Source organism: Zalophus californianus, chromosome 8 (assembly GCF_009762305.2).
Source record: "Zalophus californianus isolate mZalCal1 chromosome 8, mZalCal1.pri.v2, whole genome shotgun sequence".
Classification (NCBI taxonomy): domain Eukaryota; kingdom Metazoa; phylum Chordata; class Mammalia; order Carnivora; family Otariidae; genus Zalophus; species Zalophus californianus.
The window spans coordinates 119,343,990-119,366,781 of record NC_045602.1 but is presented as its reverse complement, the minus strand read 5'-3'; the positions used below and the strand labels follow the sequence as shown (position 1 = coordinate 119,366,781).

The 22,792-nt window shown below is 46.1% G+C and overlaps 1 protein-coding gene across 1 annotated transcript in view; it reads right to left on the bottom strand.

Annotated features, from left to right (window-relative positions):
- Window positions 1-22,792, bottom strand: part of PPP1R16B (protein phosphatase 1 regulatory subunit 16B) — an 89,701-nt gene that overhangs the window by 42,347 nt on the left and 24,562 nt on the right. The window contains 1 exon segment of the mRNA XM_027622365.2: window positions 21,314-21,677. Within this exon segment, the coding sequence (XP_027478166.2) occupies window positions 21,314-21,563 (250 nt within the window). The 5' untranslated portion in view covers window positions 21,564-21,677.

Below are 22,792 nucleotides of genomic sequence, written 5' to 3'. Positions count from 1 at the left end.
CAAAGAAAGTCCAAACAGGAGGCAAAAGGGGCATCTTGGGGGTTAAAGATTACCAGCTAGAAGGCCCGGGTTGAGGGGCAGAGCTCAGACAAGGCCTTCAACAGAAGCGAAGAGCCATGGCCCAGATATATGCTGGGGATACCCTTTTTTTTTTTTTAAGATTTTTATTTATTTATTTGACAGAGAGAGAGAGATAGCGAGAGCAGGAACACAAGCAGGGGGAGCGGGAGAGAGAGAGGCAGGCCTCCCACGGAGCAGGGAGCCCGATGCGGGGCTCGATCCCAGGACCCTGGGATCATGACCTGAGCCGAAGGCAGACGCTTAACGACTGGGCCACCCAGGCACCCCTATGCTGGGGATATCCTAACAGTACTAAAAGACTGTGTTTCTCAGGGGCTTGCTATGTGCCAGAAGTCTGCCCATGCAGGGGACATACATTTCCTTATTTAAATCTTGCAGCATCCTGTCAGTGTCTCCATCTTACAGATGGTAAAACGGAGGCTGAGAGAGATGGAGTGACTTGCTCAAGGCCACAAGAGAGTCAGAACTGGACCCCAGGCCCGGCTGACTGCCAAGTCCTTGCTCTCCACCATTTGCTAATCTGCTTCTTGACTCATGGGAAAATCTCACACAGTGCACGCATGGGGGCCCGTCAGGCTGCTGGGGCTTCACTGAGCCTTGGCTTCAGATGTGACTCAATTGCCCTGGCCTATGAGCTCCCCGGGACCAGTGCTCAACACCATCCTGCTGCCAGAGCTGGCTGCCTGTGCCCTGTGGATACCCCCAGGCTCCGGGGCCTGACCAGTAGGGATGCCATGAGGATCAGCCTCCCGGCTGTACCCACAGCAGACAGTGATGAGTCAGGCCCCAGGGAGGACGTGGAGGACTTCGTAAATCAAAGGAAGCTGGCTGAAGCTGGAACTTCCAGTGGAGCGTACCCTGAGACCCCCGGGGGCAGTGGCTGCTGTCTGGCCAAGGCTCCAGTTTGCTGGGGGGTTTGCAAGCTGAGGGAGGGGCTGGCTCTCTGCGGGACAAGTGGGGAGATGTGAAGAGGCTGTCGGTGGAGGGTATGAGAGCAAGGACTGACAGAGAAGGCCGGGAGACTGGCACAGGGAACTGAACTAGACGGCAGGGCACGCTGACCAGGCACTGCTGGGTTACAGTCCTCTCCCCTGTCTCTCTACAAAGCTGTCAGTGCCACCTTCCCACTGAGAAAGCACAACAGCCACGGTGCCCCTGGCACTGCTCCGGCAGGTCCCTTGTGCGAGGTGTAGGAGGTCCTTATCGGCTGAAGAAGTCCCATGACCCTCTCCGTCCCACATACAGTCTGACCTCTGATTGCCACAAAGGGGGGCAGCTTAGTGTGGAGATGAGGGCACGAGTCCGAATGTCTGAGTTCAGTTCCCAGGTCTGCCCCTAACTCGCTGTGTGACTTCGGGCAAGTTACTTTACCTCTTTGTGCATATGTTTCCACAACTGCAGAAACCAGGTAAGCACAGAACCTCTCATAAGGTGTTAGGATTCAATGGGGTGAATATTTATGAAGCACTTTAAATGTCTGGCACATAGCAAGTGCTACTAAGCTGGATGCCACTTGAAGGAGAAGGGACTATGAGTCAAGGGCAACAGTATATAAAGCAAAGCTTCCTCACACTTACTCCAAACCTAAGCAAAGGCTGCTGACCAGGACCACCGGCACACAGTGGGTGCTCCAGAAATGGTTGGCTGCTAGGGCAGAAGCTGCTATGTGTTCACCAAACCCTGCTTCCTTATCCTCCTGGGCACGTAGCTAGAATTGCCTGTCCCCACCTCCCTTGTAAAGGTGGGGCCATAGTCTGGGTCCTGGTCAGTGGAATGTGGGCAGGACTGGCAGAGGTATAACTCTGTGTAACCCTCCCTTGCAATCCCACACACTCTCCATTCCTGGCCTGAACGGACAGGACCTGGGGGTCTAGAGTTGTACTGCCCAATATGGTGACTACAAGCCATTTGCGGCCACGGACACTTGAAAGGTGCCCAGTCCGAACTGTGTCAACACACACTGGATTTCAAAGCCTTCTATTAAAAAACCCCAGACTGTAAGGTATTTCATTAGTAAGTTTTTATATTGATTGCATGTTGAAATAATATTTTGAATATACTGGTTTGAATAAAATATATTATTAAATTTATTAAAATTAATTTCACCTGTTTGTTTTTACCTTTTTGAATGTGACTACTAGGACATTGAAAATTACATATGTGACTTGCTTTATATTTCTGTTGGATGATGTAGAGTGCAGAATCATAGATGGAAGGAGCCTAGGTACAAGGTCACTGCATGGAGGAATCACTGAAGAGGACCTTTCAGAGTTGTACAACCATCACCACAATCCATTTTAGAACACTTCAGCACCCCAAAAAGAAACCCCATGCCCATTAGCAGTCATTCCCCATTCCCTACCTGCACCTCCAGCCCCAGGTAACCCATAAACACCCACGTTGGATGGTTATGTGAGCAAGAGATAAACTTCAAAATGTCACAGCAATTACCACCTTGTTACAAAGATGGCCACAAATTGTGACCAACGAACTCCTGCCATCAGGAGATGGGGTCTTCATCCCTCCTCCTGAAAACTTAGTGGGCTTTGTGATTCTTCCAAAACTCAAGATATAGGCAGCTTCGACTTCCTGGATCCTGGAACATGTACTCTGGGAGCCCTGAGCTACCACGTAAGAAGTCTGACTGTGCCAAGGTTGCCATGTTGGACAGGCCACGTGGAGAGAGAGATGCCCAGCCAGCTCCAAGATGCCCCAGGCCCCACTATGTACGTCATCCTAGCTAAGGCCCCAGCACAGATGAAATTTCCCTGCTGTGCTCTACCTGAATTCTGACCCCTGAGAGATAACAATAAAATGGTGCTTGTTTAAGCCACTAAGTTTTGGAGTGGTTTTTGTTACATGGCAAAAGAGACTCAATACCCCTCCCTGGTAATACAGCTCCCCTCCTCATCTCTACTTCCTTACACCTTCCTGGGTCAGTTCAGGGATTTGGTCAACAAGCTCCCTGCCCTCTGCATGGTTCTGCAGACCCCAATCACAGCCTCCCTGCTCAAATCTTACAGTGCAAAGAGGGTGGCGGCTAGCAGGCCCATTTCATTTACCCAGAAGATCAGTTTGGTCTTCCCCTCTGCCTCCATTTCTTTTCCTCTCCACCAGAAAGTTTTCAAAGACCAGGATTCTCCTCCAAAAATGATCCATTCTGAGTCTGCCAGGATCTGGGGATCCCAGAGCTCTTCCAATCAACAATGGACTTCCCTTTGGTGTAGCCAGCCCTTGGGGATACCCTCCTAGTTTTAGACTACCTTTGTGTCCTCCCCGGGGACTCCTTACCAGCTTCTCCAGATTGCAAGGAACCCCCCACAATATCAAAGAAGCTGGTCCTCTGGCCCAATAGCACAAAGAGCCTGCTATGAACCGAACTGTCCCCCTCAAATTTATACGTTGAAACCTTAACCCCCAGTGTGATTGCATTAGGAGATGGTGCCTTGAGGAGGTCATTAGGTTTAAATGTGGTCATGAGGGTGGGGCCTTTGTGATGAGATAAGTGGCCTTAGAAGGAAGGACACCAGAGGGTTTGCTTATTCTCTCTCTCATGTAAGGACACAGTGAGGAGGCCATCCATAAACCAGGAGGATGATTCTCACCAGAAACTGACCATGCTGGCTCCTTGATCTTGGACTTTCAGCCTCCAGACACGTGGGAAATACATTTTTATTGTTCAAGCCACCTGGTCTGTGGTATTTTTCTATGACAACCCGAGCTGACTAAGACAGAGCCCTAGTGCCTGGCTGAGATCTCCAAGCCATGGCCACCCTAGAAAGACCTGGGGGATTTTGGCTCCCATTGGGTCTGCCCTGGGAGACACCTCGGTCAAGGCAATAATCAGTCACTGAGTGCCATGAGTCAGAAGCTGTTTATTAGCCAGAGCACACCAAGACCAGAATATACTTGCCAAAAATGGAGTTTTAAGAAATCTACAGAGTTGTGTGGGCTTTATGAATATATTTTCAGCTGCAGAGAAAAAGATGGTGTATTTGACATGTCCTCAAACCTACTTACCGATCCATCTGTATAAAATCCAACCCCCTCCATTAATTAGAGCTTAACCTTAAGCTTCTTTTAGTGAAAAACAATTTTGCCAACCAAGAGCCTCTGGAGTGAATGGCTTATCTTGGAATCAGCAGCTTATTCAATAAGGCACAACGTCACCTATGACAACGAGATTGCATTGCTTTCATGAAATAAGGAGAACAGTCAGGCTCTTCAGGACCCAAATGTAAATCCTTTTTGAATTAAAACAATTTTCTGAAGCCTGAAGTTATTGCCATATAATGTTTTGCAAGCACCTGGAGTCAGAAAGTGTTTTGAAAACGTCAGCGGGGCATGTCCCTTGACATGGCATCTGTCCTAAGACATGCTGGAAGGGACAGAAGAGAGAAGGACAAACAGCCTAAGCCCAGGAGCTTTCTATTCCTATGGCTCAGCCTATGCAGATGATGGAAATTCACAACGGACTATAAATGTCTAAGTGCAAATGAGGTCTGATTGCCAGTGGTGGGTACACCCTAGGGAAGACTGGTTCTAAATTGTGACTTTATCTAACAGACCTCCCTGGGGATGGGTTTGGAACACAGCTAACAGGCAGCCGCACCCACCCGCAGGTGGGGGTCATGGGCACTTGGCTTGTTTCTCAGGCTCCTCACTCGCACAGGATACTCTACCTGAGCCCTCACTTCTGGATCAGACCTGGCTAAGTGCTCTTAAAGGGTGAATGGGGAGGACTGGGCTTTTGAAGAGGGGAAAATCCTCCATATGGGTGTAATCCATGACTGTAGCATAAGGCTTAGAGTACAGACAGTGCTCGCTCTGCTTCTCCCCTGGCCAAGGGACTAGACCTAAGCCTCAGTTAATGCACCTGTAAAGTGGGGCTCTCAATAATACTTATTTTATGGAGTTGTCAAAAGGCTGAAATGAGACGATGCATGGAAAAACTTATAGCACAGTGCCTGGCACATAGTGTCCAATGAAAACTGGCAGACAGAATGATGAAGATGATGCTGGGCCAGTGGGGGTTCACATGTGGACTCCGATGGGACATCTGGCAGGCAACCTCACCCACCTTCTCAGGGGCTGAAAGAAGAGAGAACCCCTTCCTGAAGGGAAGAAACTCACCCAGCCACATAGCACCCACCCACCACTGCCATAACATCAGCCTTAATCCTGGAAAGCTTTACCCCACTAGTTTGTAGCAGCCTAGATTCAAGCTCATGGATACACACTTGGGAGTTTCTCTCTCACCAGCAAGACCGAAGAAAGTGGCAAAATGGAGGCACTTGGAGCAGAGCAGAATGACCCCCTGGTCTGGGACTGGTCTGGGACTCTTTTACTGTCCCACTGCAGGTCTGGGACTCTTTTACTGTCCCACTGCAGTTAAGTCCCACATTGTGCCTTACCGTCATTATCCAGTTACTTTTCTATTCTCCAACTAGTCCTTCATTGCCCAGCTACTTCCTCTCTCCAACTACTTTCCCATTACCTTAGCTGTTCCTTCACTATCCGACTCTGTGCCACCCACTCAGATGATCACTCATCGCCCAGTTAGTTACTCGGCCCCTCCCCAGCTTCTCTCGCATCTTTGTATTATCTAGAGTTCACACCAGTTTGGAACAATCAAGGGAATCTTGGCTTTAGTCAGGACAAATATGTCTTGGTCTATATATACATATCTCTGCAGGAAATTATGTTTTCCTGGACCAAGCAGCTGATGTTTAGAAATGCAATGTTTCCTGCTTATTATCTGTGAGGCCTTTGGTCTGGGCTACTGGAAGTGGAAAGGCAGAGCCTACACGGTATAGGGCATGGAACACTGGCAGGCAGAGCCAGGGGTCCCAGCCACACGGGAGGACCCTGGCGGATTGGATAGCATGGTCCTGGAGCCGCTCTCCTGGTTCCAGATGTGATGCTAAGACTAGAGGCTCCTTCCCCTCACCAGGGCCCTGCCCACACCATCCCTGCAGTTTGGGGTGCTCTCTCCTAAAAGCCAGGAGAGCTTCATTATGGATCTGATTAAATCATAAGGAATCTCATCCCAGGCTTGCCAGAAAACAAGTTATTTTCAGCATCCGTGGGCAGCAAATGAAGAAGAAAGTCATGAGCCGGAAGGAATGACTGTGTAGAAACCTTGCCCATTCAGAGGAAGGTTGGCCACCATGTCTCTTTGAGAAAATGTTAGGTGCCAAGGAACTTAGGAGAAGTTTTGTGAAATAATCTAGGGTATTTCCTTTTAATGACAAGGGAATGGATCATATTAACTCCAAAAGGTTAGAGAAAGCCATTTACAGAAGCTAATGAGGGTCGTTCCAAAGAGCTTTTATAATTATAGATGGATTTTGAACTTTATGGCTCAAGCCAAACAAAACATGTATTTGTGGCTGCCTTGAGAGATGACACATGAAACCAGGAGATCCCAGGCACCTCGAGTTCTACAGTCTCAGTAAATAGTCTGACAGAAGTTCTTCAGGGGGGCAGACCCTTTCACTTTAGGGAGTCTGAAAGGACTCCCTCATGCAAGCAGGCTTTAGGTGTTCCATCACGTGGGGTGGCCAAAACCTTTCATTTCCCACTGGCTTGCAATGAAAATTGCTGTAACATGTTTTCATTTTCATACTAAAGTGTAAATGACTACAATCAGGATATTCTTATATGAATGACTAATAGGCTGGCACTCAGTAAACGGAGATAGAAGAAATGGGGTAGTTATGGCAGTCGGGGTGAGTGGAAGAAGGATTAGAAAGAAAACAGAAGAGATGTTAACCTTGCTGCTGGCCCACCATAACTGAGGCTAGTGGTGGATGATAGTAATAGCCACTGAGGCTATATTTGCTGGCCAGACTTTATCTCTATGAATTGTCACTGCCCCTACCCCTACAGTCACGATTCTCTCCACTTTACAGATGAGGAATCTAAGTACAAAGAGACTGTCATTCACCCAAGGCCACAAAATGAAGATTAAAACTTAGTTTTGTCTGACTCCATACTAACTCTCAAGGTCCATCACCTCTCTGCAAAGCTTCCCAACCTTTCCAACAAGGGCCCCACTTTGATTCAGTTTTCCCTATGCCATCCATGTTTTGAAAAATTTTTATCTATTGAACACACTGCATTTGTGAACTAATAATTCGTTCCATCTGGCTGATGATTATTTTTCTGCTCCTGCTTCTGTTTCAACATTGATCCAGACTTTAACCCCAATTACTGAGGGTTCAACAGAATATTATGAAATCACATAAATCACTGTCGTGGCTTTGCAGTTAATAAGCAATAAAATTAAATAAGCATAAGAACCATTCCCCAGTGCTGAATTCTGACTGCCACATGGTTTTGGAGTCAATGCAAATCATATACTTGACATGCTCAACCCAGGGTCTGGGGTCCCACAGGTTTCAGCCCACCTGGTACAATCCCAGACACTGCAGGTATATCAACAGCCAATCACAGCATCTGACCAAAACAATATGCCCAGGGTTATCACACTGGGTTGCTAGAATTCTGGTCTAAAGCAAAGCAAAGTCTAGAGTATCTGGTAGATTGTAACAGTAAGAGCCCCATTGAATCAGGCCTTTCAGTACCTATGCACATGGTACTAGAAGGCATGTATAGGCTCCTCCAGCATTGATGATGAGTTTGGCCACGTGACTTACTTTGGCCAATGAGACATCAGCAAACATGATGCAGGCAAAGGGCCAGATACATGCTTGGGCACTGGAGCTTGCTTTCTTGAAACCCTGAGCCCACTATGCTGGAGGAAGCCCAGCCGAGAAGACCACATGGAGAGAGAATCCCCGCCATCCCAGCGGAGGCCAGACACTGGCTGACCCAGCAAATACCCACAACCTCATACTGAGCCCAGGCAGGACCAGCAGAAGTGCCTAGCCAATCCAAAGAAACACTGAGAAGTAAGTCGTTCTGAGCCACTGTTTCAGGGTGGTTTGTTATGCAACAATAGGCAGCCAATTCAGCACAGTTCCTGAGGATGACTCACCTGAAGAACTGCCGTTACTACCTTTGCGGTGCCCAGAGAATTGGGGGTCCTTATGCCAAAAAGCCTGTGTCCTCAGGTTTCTCTTGAAGGATTGGGAACACTGACTCCTCCATCAGGGTTTGGGCTTCATTTAGCTTTTCATGTGTAAAGGGCGAAGGCACCACTCCCTCTCCCCGACTTAGCAGATTTTGTATCTCTTCTCTTAGTTTTCACCTCTGTTCTGGACACAACTGCCTCCACCAAGTGGCAGACAAGAGGATGGGGCGGTGGGGTCAGCTCTGTTTGTTGGCACAAACACAGGATGAATGGATGTACTAGACGATTTAGTACTTTGAGCAGATTCTGGAATATTCTCCTATTTGCTAAACCCCAGTCTTCCTCCCCAGGGTTAGTTAATGACTTTGGCCTTGGTGATTGTTTTAGAAGGGCTTAGGATTTGTTCACTGAAAGAGCCTCTGAGGGCACCTGGGTGGCTCAGTTGGTTAAGCGACTGCCTTCGGCTCGGGTCATGATCCTGGAGCCCCGGGATCGAGTCCCGCATTGGGCCCCCTGCTCAGCGGGGAGCCTGCTTCTCCCTCTGACCCTCCCCCCCTCTCATGTACTCTCTCTCTCTCATTCTCGCTCTCACAAATAGGTAAATAAATCTTTAAAAAAAAAAAAAGAAAGAAAGAGCCTCTGAGTTCCTCTGATAGAAATACATCTTCTCACTCCATTATAAAGGAAACAGTGGTTCCTAGAAGCCAAGCAAGAATAAGTCATTCCCCAAATATCTCAACTACTTCCTCAACAGGGTCACTAGACTGAGAAATGTTAAAGATATGGACTTTCTGGATTCCAGTGAGCATTTGACAAGCCTCTCACATATCTCCTTAGGTGGGGAAGGGAAATGCTGGCTGGGTGTCATGGTGTTTTGGGTTTGAAGAGGTTCCAGGAGAGTTCCAGTTGGCTGAGTCCCCCAGGATGGCATCCCATTGGTGACTGACCATGGCTTACCATGACTGACTGTGGTTTACCTACCACAAGTGGTTTCTTCGCCCCAGAGTAGTTCCATACAATCTGAGCCTAGGAGGCTGCTGAATAAAACCACAACACAGTTTCACCTGAGAAAAGGAATTGTCTTACATGCCAGAATTTCACTTAAGCATGGTCGACTCCTTCTGCGCCTGTAGGCAGACCTGTTGGGAAGCCAAGTTATGATCAGAGGATTGCAAGGAGATACATAACCATCACATTAATGGCATTATGTCAAGATGGGTTGAAGTCTCTTTTTCCATAATCACAATGCCCTTAGCAAGGGGATGGTCATCTTCAAAGTTGTTGGTCACATTGTCCTCTCCCCTGGACAGTATTTAGACGGCCTCACTCATCAATGATCTCCTAGCCTCCTTTTCTAGGCATCTGTTCTTGACAAGGCTCTCTTTATAACATTATCCACTCTTCAGCATATTAATACTGTGCTCTCTTCAAACTGACTTTGCTAGACTGTGAGCTCCATTATGGCCTGAGCCAGTCTCCTGTTCACTACTGGGCCACTGGTGCTGCTCTGAAGATGTTCAGACTGTGTTCCATGGATGTCTGTGCATGAAATTCTACTCTGATCCCTTATATGTTTTGTTATAATTTAATCCTCAGAGAGAAAACTTCTTCCAAGTTTATGTAGGACAGGAAGGCTCTTTTTTTATAGGAAACTCTTGCAGTTGTCCTCACATACCTACAAAACATACCTACAAAACTACAAAAACAGTATAGTTAAATGCCTTTCAGTTGAACAACTATCCCTTATGAGTAATGATTGACTGGATACATTAATAGGGAGAAGGCCTCTGGGGTTGTGCCCTAGGCTCTGTCTTTGGCCAATGCCTATTCGACATTTTTATCAGGGATCTGGAAAGGGTCCAAGACTGTGTTGTCTGATACAGGGCCCCTAGGCTAGGGGGAGCCAGATCAGGCTTCGGTGACTTAAGCAGGTGACTGCTTAAATGATTTTATATTAAAGAAAATCAAAATTTCAGTTCCTTAGTCTCCTAGTCACATTTTAAAGGCTCAAGAGCCACATGTGACTAGCAGCTACCATAATGGATGGTGCATTTCCAACATCAGAAAAAGTTCTTAAAAAGAAAAAAGAAAAGAAAAAGTTCTACTGAACAACTCTGGATTAGAAGGCAAGTGCTGATTGCATTTGTGAATGGCATGGAATAGAAGCTCGAGATTACTATTTCATCTGAGATGCACATATTTCATTATGGCCTGCCCATCATCCATTTTTCCTCCTTCTGGTAACTGCATCCCAATTGCCCTTGGGGCCGGTACAACACATCTCCAAGTGTCAGCCCATGTGTTTTGGGAGGAGCTGACTTCAGGGGTGGGCATATGCCTCAGATCAGATCAATCATAGCATTGCATCCCTGCTCCAGCCCTTGTGATTGGCTCAGAGGTAGGCATCTGAGCCAATGAGATTCAATTCTGGGACTTGCCGAACCTGGCCGACTGTTGGAAAGAGAAATTATTCCTAATGAAGTTACTGAAAGTATAGAATATACACTTCGAGCTGCTAACAGTGATCAGAGACAATTTTTGGTAGCCCCCTGGATCCACATGGGCTTCAGTTAGTTTGAGTTGGATTTCCTGTCACTGGTAACACAGAAATCTGTGTTATCATTCAAAGTCCAAATCATTTGAGCAGGTGGATAATGGGCTCAAATTCAACAAGATCAATTTAGGGTCTCGACTTCAGGGCTGAAAATCACCTGTGTGTCCAGGACGGCTTCTGGGGTGCCAGTGATGTTCTGTTTTTCAATCTGAGTGAGTACGGGTTACAGAGGCACCTGCGACATGTGAAAGTGGAACCCATTTTATGCCCTTTTCTGTATGAAGAACGTACTTCAACAGATTGTTTGTTTGTTTTTAATCACTTGCGTAAGAACAGTATGGGGAAGATGTAAGTTCACTAATGGGACACCCACTTGGGGGTTTCGGTTTCTTATAAACTCCAGATGAGTCAACAGTGGCGGTCCAAAAAGCCAATGGAAATTTGGGCCATACTAACTGACAAACTCAACCAGAATGAGGAAACCGACAGTTCCATTCACCCTAGGGGGAGCCAGATCAGGCTTTGGAAAAGTTGTTCACGAATCTCAAATCACTTCTTATAAAAGTCAGCAAAAGGAACAGGAGTTGTTGGCCTAGAGAGAAGAGGTGGGAGGTTAGGTTATGGGCATGACAGCCTCACTGAAACACCGGAATGAACAGACGACCTTATCATCTGCAGATAATGTCATTCTCTGTACGAAAACCCTGAAAGAACCCACTGAAAAAACGAGACAGTAAAATGTCTTTCTACAAAGTTAATATATAAAAACTTAAGGCCTTCCTTTCAAGAAATAAACAGGACTTACATGATAAAAAATAAAATAAAATTACAAAACAAAACAAAAATCCCATAAGGACAACAACAACAACAAAAACCTTGCAGCTTTCCCAAAGGACTTCAAAGAATAGTTGCCCAGCAGAGACGTGTGCCATTTGCCTGCTTAGAAAAACTCATGACACAGATATCTGTTGGCCCCAAATTAGTTTTTTAAATTGTGGTAAAATGTACAGAAGATAAGATTTATCATATTAACCACTTCTTGCTGTACAGCTGAGTGGCATTAATTACATTCCCATTGTTGTGCAACCATCACCAGCATCCATCTCCAACTTTTTTCATCTTTCCAAATGGAAGCTCTACAGCCATTAGACAATAACTTCCCTTTCTCCCCTCCCTCTGGTCCCTGGCTAAATTTTGGGAGGTGGTTTTGTTTTTTCATTTTTGTCACTCTTTTATGGCGGTAAAATATGCATAAAATTTACCATCTTAATCATTTTTAAGAGTACAGTTCAGTGGTATTATTATTATATACAATATATAATACCTATATATATCATAATAATATTATGAACATCATTATATTCATAATGCCGTGTGCTGTGCGACCATCATAGCCATCCGTCTCCAGAATTCCTTTCATCTTGTAAAACCAAAACTCTATACCCATTTATAATATTAATTAATTTTGGAGGAATCTATTTTTGAGCTCTGGAGGGAACACTTGACCAAAAGTTCTTATGTAACCAAGAACATAACCAAGAACATTTTGCAAAAGAAGAGCAATTTGAGAAAGGACTCATTCTATCATACACTAAGCCACATTAGAAATCTGGGATCAAAACCGTGTGTAACTGGCACAGAAACAGATCGTTGGAACACAATAAACAGCTTGGAAAGTTACCCTTTTTCACAGATGAGGCTCAGGAGGATGAGCATGGCATCGCAAACTCACAGGGAAGGGAAGGAAGCTGGATGACTGGAAATGCTTTGGAAACAAAATGGAGATAGACAGATTTTCACTGACTACACTAAAGTGAATTCCAGAAAAATTACATGTTTACTTTATTTACATAAGGCCACAAAAATCTAGAAGAGCACGGAGGTTAATATACATTACTGGATGAGGAAACGCTTTAGAGCAAGAGTGAGAAAAATTTTTCTGTAAAGGGCGAGAGTAAATATTTTCATCTTTACAGGTTATATGGTCTCTATGGCAACTACCTGACCCTGTTGCTGTGGTGGGGAGGCAGTCATAGACAATATGTAAATGGCTAGGCGTGGCTGTATTCCAATAAAACTTTATTTACAAAAACAGATGGTGGCAAGATTTGGCCTTCAAGCCATAGTTTTAGAGGGATAAAAGCCCTGCTTTTAAGGGATAAAAGCAAAGAACAAAATAATGAAGGGGGGGAAAGTGAATATCGTTAGATTTAACTACATGAAAATGATCTATAAACAAAATGGTAAAGCAAACACACACATACACATATGCGTGCACACACACATGCGCACACACATACACACATGCGCACACACATGCACACGCGCGTGCGCACGCACACACACGCACGCACACATGCACGCGTGCACACACACACACACACACACACAGAGTCTGCAGAAAGCATGTGCACCATACAGGACAACAACCCACATCCTCCCCTCCATTTTCATGTTCTCTCTGTCTCTTCTCCCCCTTCTCTCCTCTGTCACAAACATTACCCAATCATTGAAGTCAATAAGAAAAAGAAACTAGTAGAAAAAAATGGACCCAAAAAATAGACAACTCAGAGAAATAAAGAAACGAATGCCCAGGAAGATTATGAACAGGTATTCAACCTTAAACTTCTCCGTTACATGTGAATTAAGACAACAGGACTATCTCCCATATACTGAATCTATCAGCAACTTTACGCTTTCTGTGTCATCCAGCAGTGTCAATGAGCAAGGCAGAGGTGAGGCAGGCCTGGTACACAGGCTGGGGGGCGTTGCAAACTGACCAAATAAGCAATTTCTACCAAAGCCTTATAGATGTTTATATCTCAAAACTATGAGCCTCAAGGAATCTACCCAAAGTAAATAATCAAACCCATGACCAAATACTTTAATATGGTGATAATCACCACCACCAGCATAATTTATAGTAGCAAAAATTGGAAACAACCTGAAAATCCAATAGGAGGTCATCATTAACAATCTCTTTTGCAAAGATTATATTAATACAATATAATACAATATAATACAATATAAAACTGTCCACCTCTAAGCCACATGTGGCTCAGCAGATAGATCTTTCTTCTAAAAATGGCTCCCTCCCTAGGGTTCTGAGATGCCACACCGCCCTAGCTGCCTTTCTTCCACCCTGGCAGATGATTATTGGTCTCCTTTGTTTTCTTCTTCTTGGCTCAACACGGAGCTACCGAGGTACCCCGGGGTTTCTCTTGGTCTGTGTCCTTTGCTCGATCTACCTTGCTATTACTACGGGAGAGAAGCCATTAAGGTTCTTCCATGTCTTAAATGAAGTGTTATCTCATTGTGGCTTTGATCTGCATTTCCCTAATGATTAATGATGTTGAGCATCTTTTCATATACCTGTTGGCCATCTGTATGTCTTCTTTGGGAAAATGTCTATTCAGGTATTCTGCCCATTTTTAATTGGATTATTTGGGTTTTTTTGTTATTGAGTTGTATGAGTTCCTTATATCTTTTGGATATTAACCCCCTATCTGATATATAGTTGGCAAATACTTTCTCCTATTCTGTACTTTGCTTCTTCTTTTGCTGACCATTCTTTTTGCTGTGCAGAAGCTTTTGGGTTTGACATAGGCCCACCTGTTAATTTTTTTCCTTTTGTTGCTTGTGCTTTTGGTGTAATAGCCAAAAAAAAAAAAAGTGACCTAATATTTTCTAACAGATAATACATTACCTTTAAAAGAAGAAAAGAAAGCAGACATGGGTAAAAAACCTTTCAAAATGCAAGACCACCAATGGATTTTAATGTAGCAAAGAAAAGCAAAAAATCGATATGGTTTCAAATTCCACATTGAGACTAACCTTCAAAAAGCTACCACCTGTTGAATTTGGTTGCAATATCAAAGGATATCCACAATGATCTGAAAAAGCAATTAAAATATTCCTCTTTTTTCCAATGACATATCTGTGTGGGTAAGATCTTCTTCATTTACTTTAACCAAAATAACATATCACGACATATTGAATGCAGAAGCAGATAAGAGAATCCAGCTATCTTCTTTTAAGCAAAGTATAAAACAAGGCTACTCTATATTTTTTGTCTTGAAAAATATTAGTATTTTTCCTAAAAATATTTATGTTCACATGTGTGGTAGTTCTAGAACATGTCCACAAATTCTCCTCGCTTCAAGAGATGGAGCCTGATTCCTCTGCCCTTGAGTGTGAGCTAGACTTCGTGAATTGTTTCTAATGAATAGAATATGGCAGAAGTGATGATATATGACTTAAAAGTCTAGGTCATAAAAGGCAATATGGTTTCCTCCTTACTCGATCTCTTGGATCACTCACTCTGAAGAAAGCCAGCCGCCATGTTCAGAAGACACTCAAGTGGCCCCATGAAGAGGCTCATACGGCAAGAATCCGAGGCCTCCTGCCAAGAGCCATGTGAGCGTGCCATCTTGGAGGCAGATTCTCCAGCCCCATTAAATCGTGAGGTAATTGCAATCTTATGAGAGATCCTGAGCTAGAACCACCCAGGCCACGTGGCCCCTGGATTCTTGATCCACAGAAACTGTGTGAAACAGTAAACGTTTATTGTTTTAAGCTGCTAAATTCTGAGTTCCTCTGCTATGCAGCAAATAGATAACTAGTACAACAGATAATGGCTTTATTTTTATGTTTTAATGAGTAGATATTTTTTAATTCCACAGTCTTAATTTCTAATATGATAAATATCAAGACAGAACCCAGTGAAACAAAAGCTCTTAAGAGTTCTCAGTTTTTAACCATATAAAGGGGCCTTGAGACCAAAAAGGTTGAGGACTAAGGCCCTAAGCTCTTTGGAAACTACGCCTTTATTAAACTTTTCTCCATTTCTTTCCTATCAGGACCCTGAGTAATAGAACAATACCAAAACATTATCAGTAGTTGTTGCTGTTCACTTTGAGTGTATCCGTGATTTTATTTTCTTAATGTTTTTTTCCTGTACTTTAACAAGGGCGAATGATTTTTATAATGAAGAGAAAAGAAACTTCCCTTTTCAAAATCACCAGACGTGAAAGTCAGACCTATGTTTCCTTTGGATGAGTCGACAGTTTAAGCACGACATACAGAGCCCGGGTGTGCGCCAGTACACCTGCGACCCAGGGAGCAGTCTGCAGGGCGCGTGGTGAGTGAGGGTCCAGTAGTCACCGCCCCCACCCCCACAGCCTCAGCCAGAATAGCTCTTTCACCCTTTTTACATATTGAGTTTCTGCATAATTTCACAGAAAGAAAAGTTTCCACTGCTGGAAAAAAAAAAAGTTTGAAAACCTTTACCATGAGAATAACAGTTGAAGAGTTAAAATTAGGCTATAGAAGAATCACTCAAACTTTTTTGGGAATGTGAACAGAGTTTCCATAAAGAAAATCCTGCACATTCGGAGAGAAGAACAGAAGCCCTGACAACTTAACAAATGTTGGGTGGTTTCAACGGAGGCTGGCTCATGTGGCCGTGGAAAGAGGTTACACCTCGGGATGAAGAGCTTATCCAGGGGAACCCCCCACCCCACCCCCCAGGGCCAAGGGCCTAAGAGGCTGGCAGGATCAGCAGGGCCTTCAGGCCCCAAGAGATAGATCAGAATCACAAGTGAGTGGCTCTCTCATCCAAAGCAGGAGGTGCCGGGTCCACCTGGCATTTAAAAGCACAGGCTTCAGAGACATCAGATGTGGGTTTGAGTCCCAGGTCTGACACCAAAAACCTATGAGATCCTTGGCAGGTGACATAGCCTCTCAGAGTTTCGATGCCCTCATCTGTCAAATGAGGTTTGAGAGTGCAAAATGGTGCCGCCCTTTTGGAAAACAGGTTAGCAGCTTCCTAAATGTTAAACCCAAATCTGCTGTATGACCCAGCAATTCCAGTCCTAGGTAACCACTCAAGAGAAATAAAAACATAAGTGCAAACAAAGACTTACCACAAAAGGAAGCAATCCAAATCTGAATGGATAAATGAAATGTGGCATATCCATACAAAAGAATACTATAGGGCAATAAAAGAAATGAAATCCTGACTCATGCCACAACTTGAACGCACCATGGGAACATAACTCCAAATGAAAGAAGCCAATCGCAAAAGATCACATAGTGGATGAGTCCATGTAAGTGGAATGTTCCAGAAAAGGCAAGGGTATAGAGGCAGAATGCAGGTTAGTGGTTGCCTAGGGCTAGGGGGCAGGGGTGGGAATCAGGAGTGACTACAAATGGGCACAAAGTTTCTCTTGGGGGTGATGGAACGTTCAAAAATTGGGTTGTGGTGATGGGTGCACAGCTCTGTAAATTTACTGAAAATCACTGAGTTGCACACTTAAAATGGGCAAATTTTGTGATATGCCAATTAAACCTCAATAGAGCTATTTTTAAAAAATGAGATCTGACTCCCCGCAGAGGGTCGTTATGAGGATTAACTGAGATAACTTTTGATACAAAGTAAGCACTCTGTAAATAACAGTAACAATGACAATCAGTATATACGGGCAGTATAGGTTATGTAAGTGTAGACCATAGATGATGCAGAAGAGCTACAATTTATAGCACTTAAATCTACTCCTTAGCATACCACTTCAACATCTGTAAACTCATTTTAACCCCACGACAACTTTCTGAGGCAGTTGTATTATATCCCCCTCATTTTCACAGATGGGGAAACTGAGACCCCGAGAAGTTGAGTAAATTTGCTGACGTTCCACAGCTAGTACGTGGCAGAGCTGGGACTTGAATCCTGGAGAACTAGCTCCAGAGTTCATGCTCCTCGCCATGACACTGCACTGCCTCCCGGGAAACATCGGCTGTGTACTGTGTTACTGCTCTAACTAGTGATGGGGTGGCGTGCAGAAAAGGTTCACAGACTGCTCCCCAAGAAGGTCACTCAAGACCCAACCCCTAGGGTTATAGGAATCAGGAGAAAGAGTGTTCCAGACAGAGGGAACTGCGTATGCAAAGGTGGGGAGGTATGAGAACACAGGGCATACGGGAAGAAGCTGGAGTTGGAGATGGCTGGAGTATGGGGTGATGCTGGGCAGGGGGCACAAGAGGGTGGGGGTCACTTTTCAGAGAGCTGTCACATTTAGGGTCTTGCCTCATTCTTGTCACACCCCCTTGAGGACAAGATTCAAAACTCCATTTTACATGGGGCGCCTAGGTGGCTCAGTCGTTAAGCATCTGCCTTCGGCTCAGGTCATGATCCCAGGCAGGTCCAAGACCAAGGAGGGTCCCTGGTGCACGGATGTTAGCCTGAAGACAATGCGGTGCCGGAGAAGGAAGTACAGTGAGTCCCTCTCCAGTGCTGCCTTTCGCTGGGTCGACTCACATTGCCCTGGCAGGTGGAGGAGGTTGACTCAGCCACTGCTGTGAGCTCAAGGGAGCGGGGGAGCTGACACCCCCATTCCCATCCCGCTGCGAGCTAACGCCCCTGCAGCCTCCCCAACACCAGCTCCGCCAGCACACAGAAACCATCCCCACCAGCTGGGAGCAGCGGGCTCTGTCATGCTGCCAAGATGCTGAGCATAGCCTGGCCAGACTGCCTGCTGACTGATGCAAGTGGCACACCCCAGCCCAAGCCCAGCCGCCTGTGGACCGCAGGGGGGCCTCTCACCCCACCCTACAGCTTGCCACAGTGCACACTGCTCTGGCCTCCACCCTCATTTGGCTGTCCCAAGGCTAGGGACCTGCCGAAGGGGGCAGCACTTTACTCACTCAAATTTAATACACATACCCTTGCAACCAACTCTTCCATTTTCCCACATCTGTCCTTGATCAACATCTACCCATGTGCACAAAATGTTCACTTGGGCAAAAGCAAAACTACTGATAAAACCTCCATGCCCTTCACTAAGGAACCAGTTCAAAACTTCTGCTGAATCCATACTACGGAATACTATGCAGCAATTAAAAAGAATACTACAGCTCTATTATTCCACGGTACTGGCATTGAAAGCACCTCCAAGGTACCTTGTTGGGTGAGAGAGAAAAAAAAGAAAAGAAAGAAAACTGCAGAATAATGTATCCAGCATGTCATCACTTACGTAAAAACAAAACAAAAATTAAAAAACCCCAACTAGACCCTGTTTCTCCAAGTGGACAAATACACAGACAAATAAGAAAAATGCCTGGAAGGAAACACATCAAACTAACAGAGAGAAAGAAGGGTGGAGGGAGGGACTTTTTACTCTGTATGCTTCTGTGTTGATTTTTACAAGAACGTGTTTGTGTATATTTGGGTTCTTAAAAACGAAGTGTGTTAAAATGGTCACCACCCTGGTACAGCATTCAGGGTCACTTTTCAGAGAGCTGTCACATTTAGGGTCTTGTCTCATTCTTGTCACACCCCCTTGAGGACAAGTTTCAAAACTCCATTTTACTCAGGGCGCCTGGGTGGCTCAGTCATTACACATCTACCTTTGGCTCGGGTCATGATCCCAGGGTCCTGGGATCGAGCCCCGCATCGGGCTCCCTGCTCAGCAGGGAGTCTTCTTCTCCCTCTCCCACTCCCCCTGCTTGCGTTCCCTCTCTCGCTGTGTCTCTCTCTGTCAAATAAATATATAAAATCTTTAAAACAAACAAACAAACTCCATTTTACAGATTAAGAAGGTGGACCCAGAGCAGTGAAACAAGCCGCTCAAGGTCACATGCAAGGCCGAGGGGGCCTGCAGTCCTGGACCCATGCCCGGCGCTCCTTCTCACCAGTCTGTGTGGGAGGCCGGCTGGGTGTGGGGCCCACGCCAGGGCTGGGGAGGCGCCGACATTCTGGATCAGCTGTCAGCCAGCTCACAGAGTCCCTTCAGGGAGGGGAACAGGGCTTTGTCAGGGAAGGAGGGAGGAAAAGATGAGTGGCAAAGAAGAGCTGATGAACTGCCGCCCACAACACAAATTAGACATCATTGATGTGCCACCCACTGAGCAGGATGGGTCTGCCACGTCACCCAGCACCTCCTGTGGGAAGGAGCCTCGCAGGGCCAGTCCCCCGAGCCCGACATTTCATGCCTCTCTCCGGGGGGCTGCTCACCCCAGGCTCTCAGCTGCGCTCTTTCCAGCTGAGTAGTTCTGGGAATGCTTCTGTTCCATTCCCAGAGCACTTTGTAACCAAGGCAGAAGGGGAATTGTGCTTCTCAGAGGGTGCTAGAACCTGAGGAACAATGTGCATAAAACCCAACCCTCTAGTGGCAGCAACTGCCATCCCTCTCTTGATGACTGCGTTAGCACATGTCTGGAGGGTGTGCGGAGGCAGGAGGCCAGAGGGACCCAGGAAACACGGCTAGCAAGCCTCTCCGGGGACAGCCAGAAAGGCCTCCTATACCGGGAGGGGACTGGAGGCTGCTGAGGGGAACACAGGACACACACACAAACCTCAGCTGCGCAGTGACCCCTCAGAGCATCCTCAGAGAAGAGAGCTTTGGTCAAATCATGGATCCTCCAATCATTGATATCACGGGAAACAAACCTACAAGGCCATGAGGCCAGTGACAAGACCTTGGATCCTGTGGTTCCTGGTCCCAGCTCCGCCACCTTGGTCAAGGTTCTGAACCTCTCTGGGTCTCAGTTTCCCCATCTGTAAAATGGGTGTTTATTATACCTGCCTCTGGGGTATCATGGTATCTGGATCAGGGGACATATAATAACATAATTAAGTAAAATGTAACAAGTACAGGGTATCCATAAGGTCTGAAAACAGATTATATGAGTGGGTATTTGCATTTGTGCTTATTAGTTTGCTTTATAGAGTGAAAATGTCCTAGACAGCATTGTGTATATTCCTCTGTTTCCAGAGTTTATGGACACATATAAACAATTGTATACATATATATATGATATTATACAAATGTTATATACATATACAAATGTGTATATAAACATACATTCATTCTATAAATATAATGAAATATAGGAATCATGTAATAAAATAAAACATACTAATAACCACTCACAAGAGTACAAAGGACCACACATATCCAATAACTTAGCGGTATTAACTAATTCAATGCTCGCAGCAAGCCCTTGAGGCGGATACTAGCATTTATCCCCATTTTACAGAGGTGGAAACTAAGGTATAGGGAGCCCAAGTGACTTGCCTACTTGCCAGAGTCACCCCGGAGAATAACCGGCAAAATCAGTTTGAGAAGCGAGGGCAGGCTCATGCAGGCCTGTGCTAGTAACTAGGGCCCTACAGCATCCAGGGCCGCCGCCGAGGCCCAGTACAACCCGACCGCATACGTAGCGCCCGGCACGGGTGGCCTGGCTCAGAGCAGGGGCTTAAGAAATGCCAGATCCTCCGAGTAGTGAGCTCTTGGAGGAGCAAGACAAGATCCCATTTGTTCGCCACATCTAGAATAATCGTGCGCAAGAAGTGCGATGTTGGTGGGAGGGAAGGAAAATGAATGTGATGTTCATTAGCCAAAGGCTAGAATTCTCATTTCCAAAAAAAAAAAAAAAAAGTCGAAGATCAATTCAGAGCCCCACCTCGGAACATGCCCTTCCCAGGACACGCGGGCCCGCCCGAACCGGGGAGACCGGCCAGGCCCGGCCAGCACCCCTCCTCTGCGGCGCAGACCCCGGGGGCCCAGCTCTCCCCACCCCCGCCGCCCTGCGCCGGGCAGGAGGCACCCAGGGCCGCGCCGACCGGGGGCAGAGGGGCCTACCTTCCTCGGCATCATTCCTCAGGGAGGCCTCCAGCAGGGCCACGCTGGCCTCGAAGGACACCTTCTTCCGCCGGCCGCCCGCGCTGCGCTTCCGCTCGTGCTTGCGTTTGCGGTGCTGCAGGTCCTGCTCGTACTGCGCCCACTTCTTCAGCTGTTGGGCCCGGCGCTTCTGGGCGGCGCGCAGCCGCTCCAGCGTGGGCACCTTCTCCAGCAGCTGCAGCTCCGTCAGCAGGTCCACGTGGCTGGCCATGGCCTTGGCGCCTCCCCACACCCTGGCGGGGGGCTAGCGCGGCGGGCTAGCGCGGGGCGCCGGGTGCCGGGGCGGCGCGGGGGCTCCTGCGGGGCTGGGGCCTCATGGTGGGGCCTGTGCGGGGAGAGAGACACAGATGGACACGCTGGTCAGGCTCGCAATTCCCATCTGAGGGTGGTACTCACCCCGTGTTCCAAACACTTGCTTTTTCTATTAAATTCTTTTTCTTTTCTTTTTTTTAATTGAGATAGAATCGACCTATATAACCTTGCATAAGCCTAAGGCATACAAAGTGTTGATCTGATACATCTATCTATTGCAATATGATTACCACCGTAGCCTTAGCTAACACCTCCATCATGCCACAAAATTATTAATTGGGGGAGTTTACATTGTTATTTCATATAACGTTGTTATATTGTTATAACATATAAGGGGCTTGTTATATTATTATAACATATAAGGGCTTTATTGTTATTTTTAAAGGAACTAATGCCATATTTTAAATTTCTCAGTATTAATTTATTATGTGGTAAATATTGACAGACACCATCCACATAAACAAAAGCTCTTGGGTATCCTTAATTTTAAGAGTATAAAGGGGTCCTAAGACCAAAAAGTTTGGTAATTGCTGAACTACTGAGACCTAGAAAATCTGGGTTGAAGTTTTCTTCTTTAGATGACCTTAAAATTTTTTTTTAAATCACATTTTTTGCTCTCATAGACTCCTGGACAACATGAAGTCAACCAGATTTCAGTCCGATGCTAACTGGTCCCTGTCTTCATTCAGCGCCGACCCTGTGGACTCTCAGACACACAGGGAAAGGGTCTTGGAACAATCACTTGAAACTCTTTAAGCCTGTTTTCCCACCTGTAAAATATTGTCTCCACCTTCCAGAATTAATAGGAATAAAAAGAGCTGACCAAAAAAAGTTATACACCTAATAACAGAGAGAAACAGCTTGGAGGGAAAAAAGCAGGGACATGTAAACCCAGCTCATCTGGGACCCCACAGGCAAGGCTGGTGGAGAGTTGTGGGGTGTTGGGCAAGAGAAAGACTGGCACAGGTCTGCGTTTGGGTAAATACGGAAATGCCTGCTGGTCCCCAGGGGTCAGGATAGCTCTAGACTTCAAGAAGTGACTGCTGATCTTCTGGGTTCCCTGCTTCACTCTCGGACTGCCCATCCTCCAGAGGCTAACGACCAGGATTCGGCGTAAGCCTGACCCCT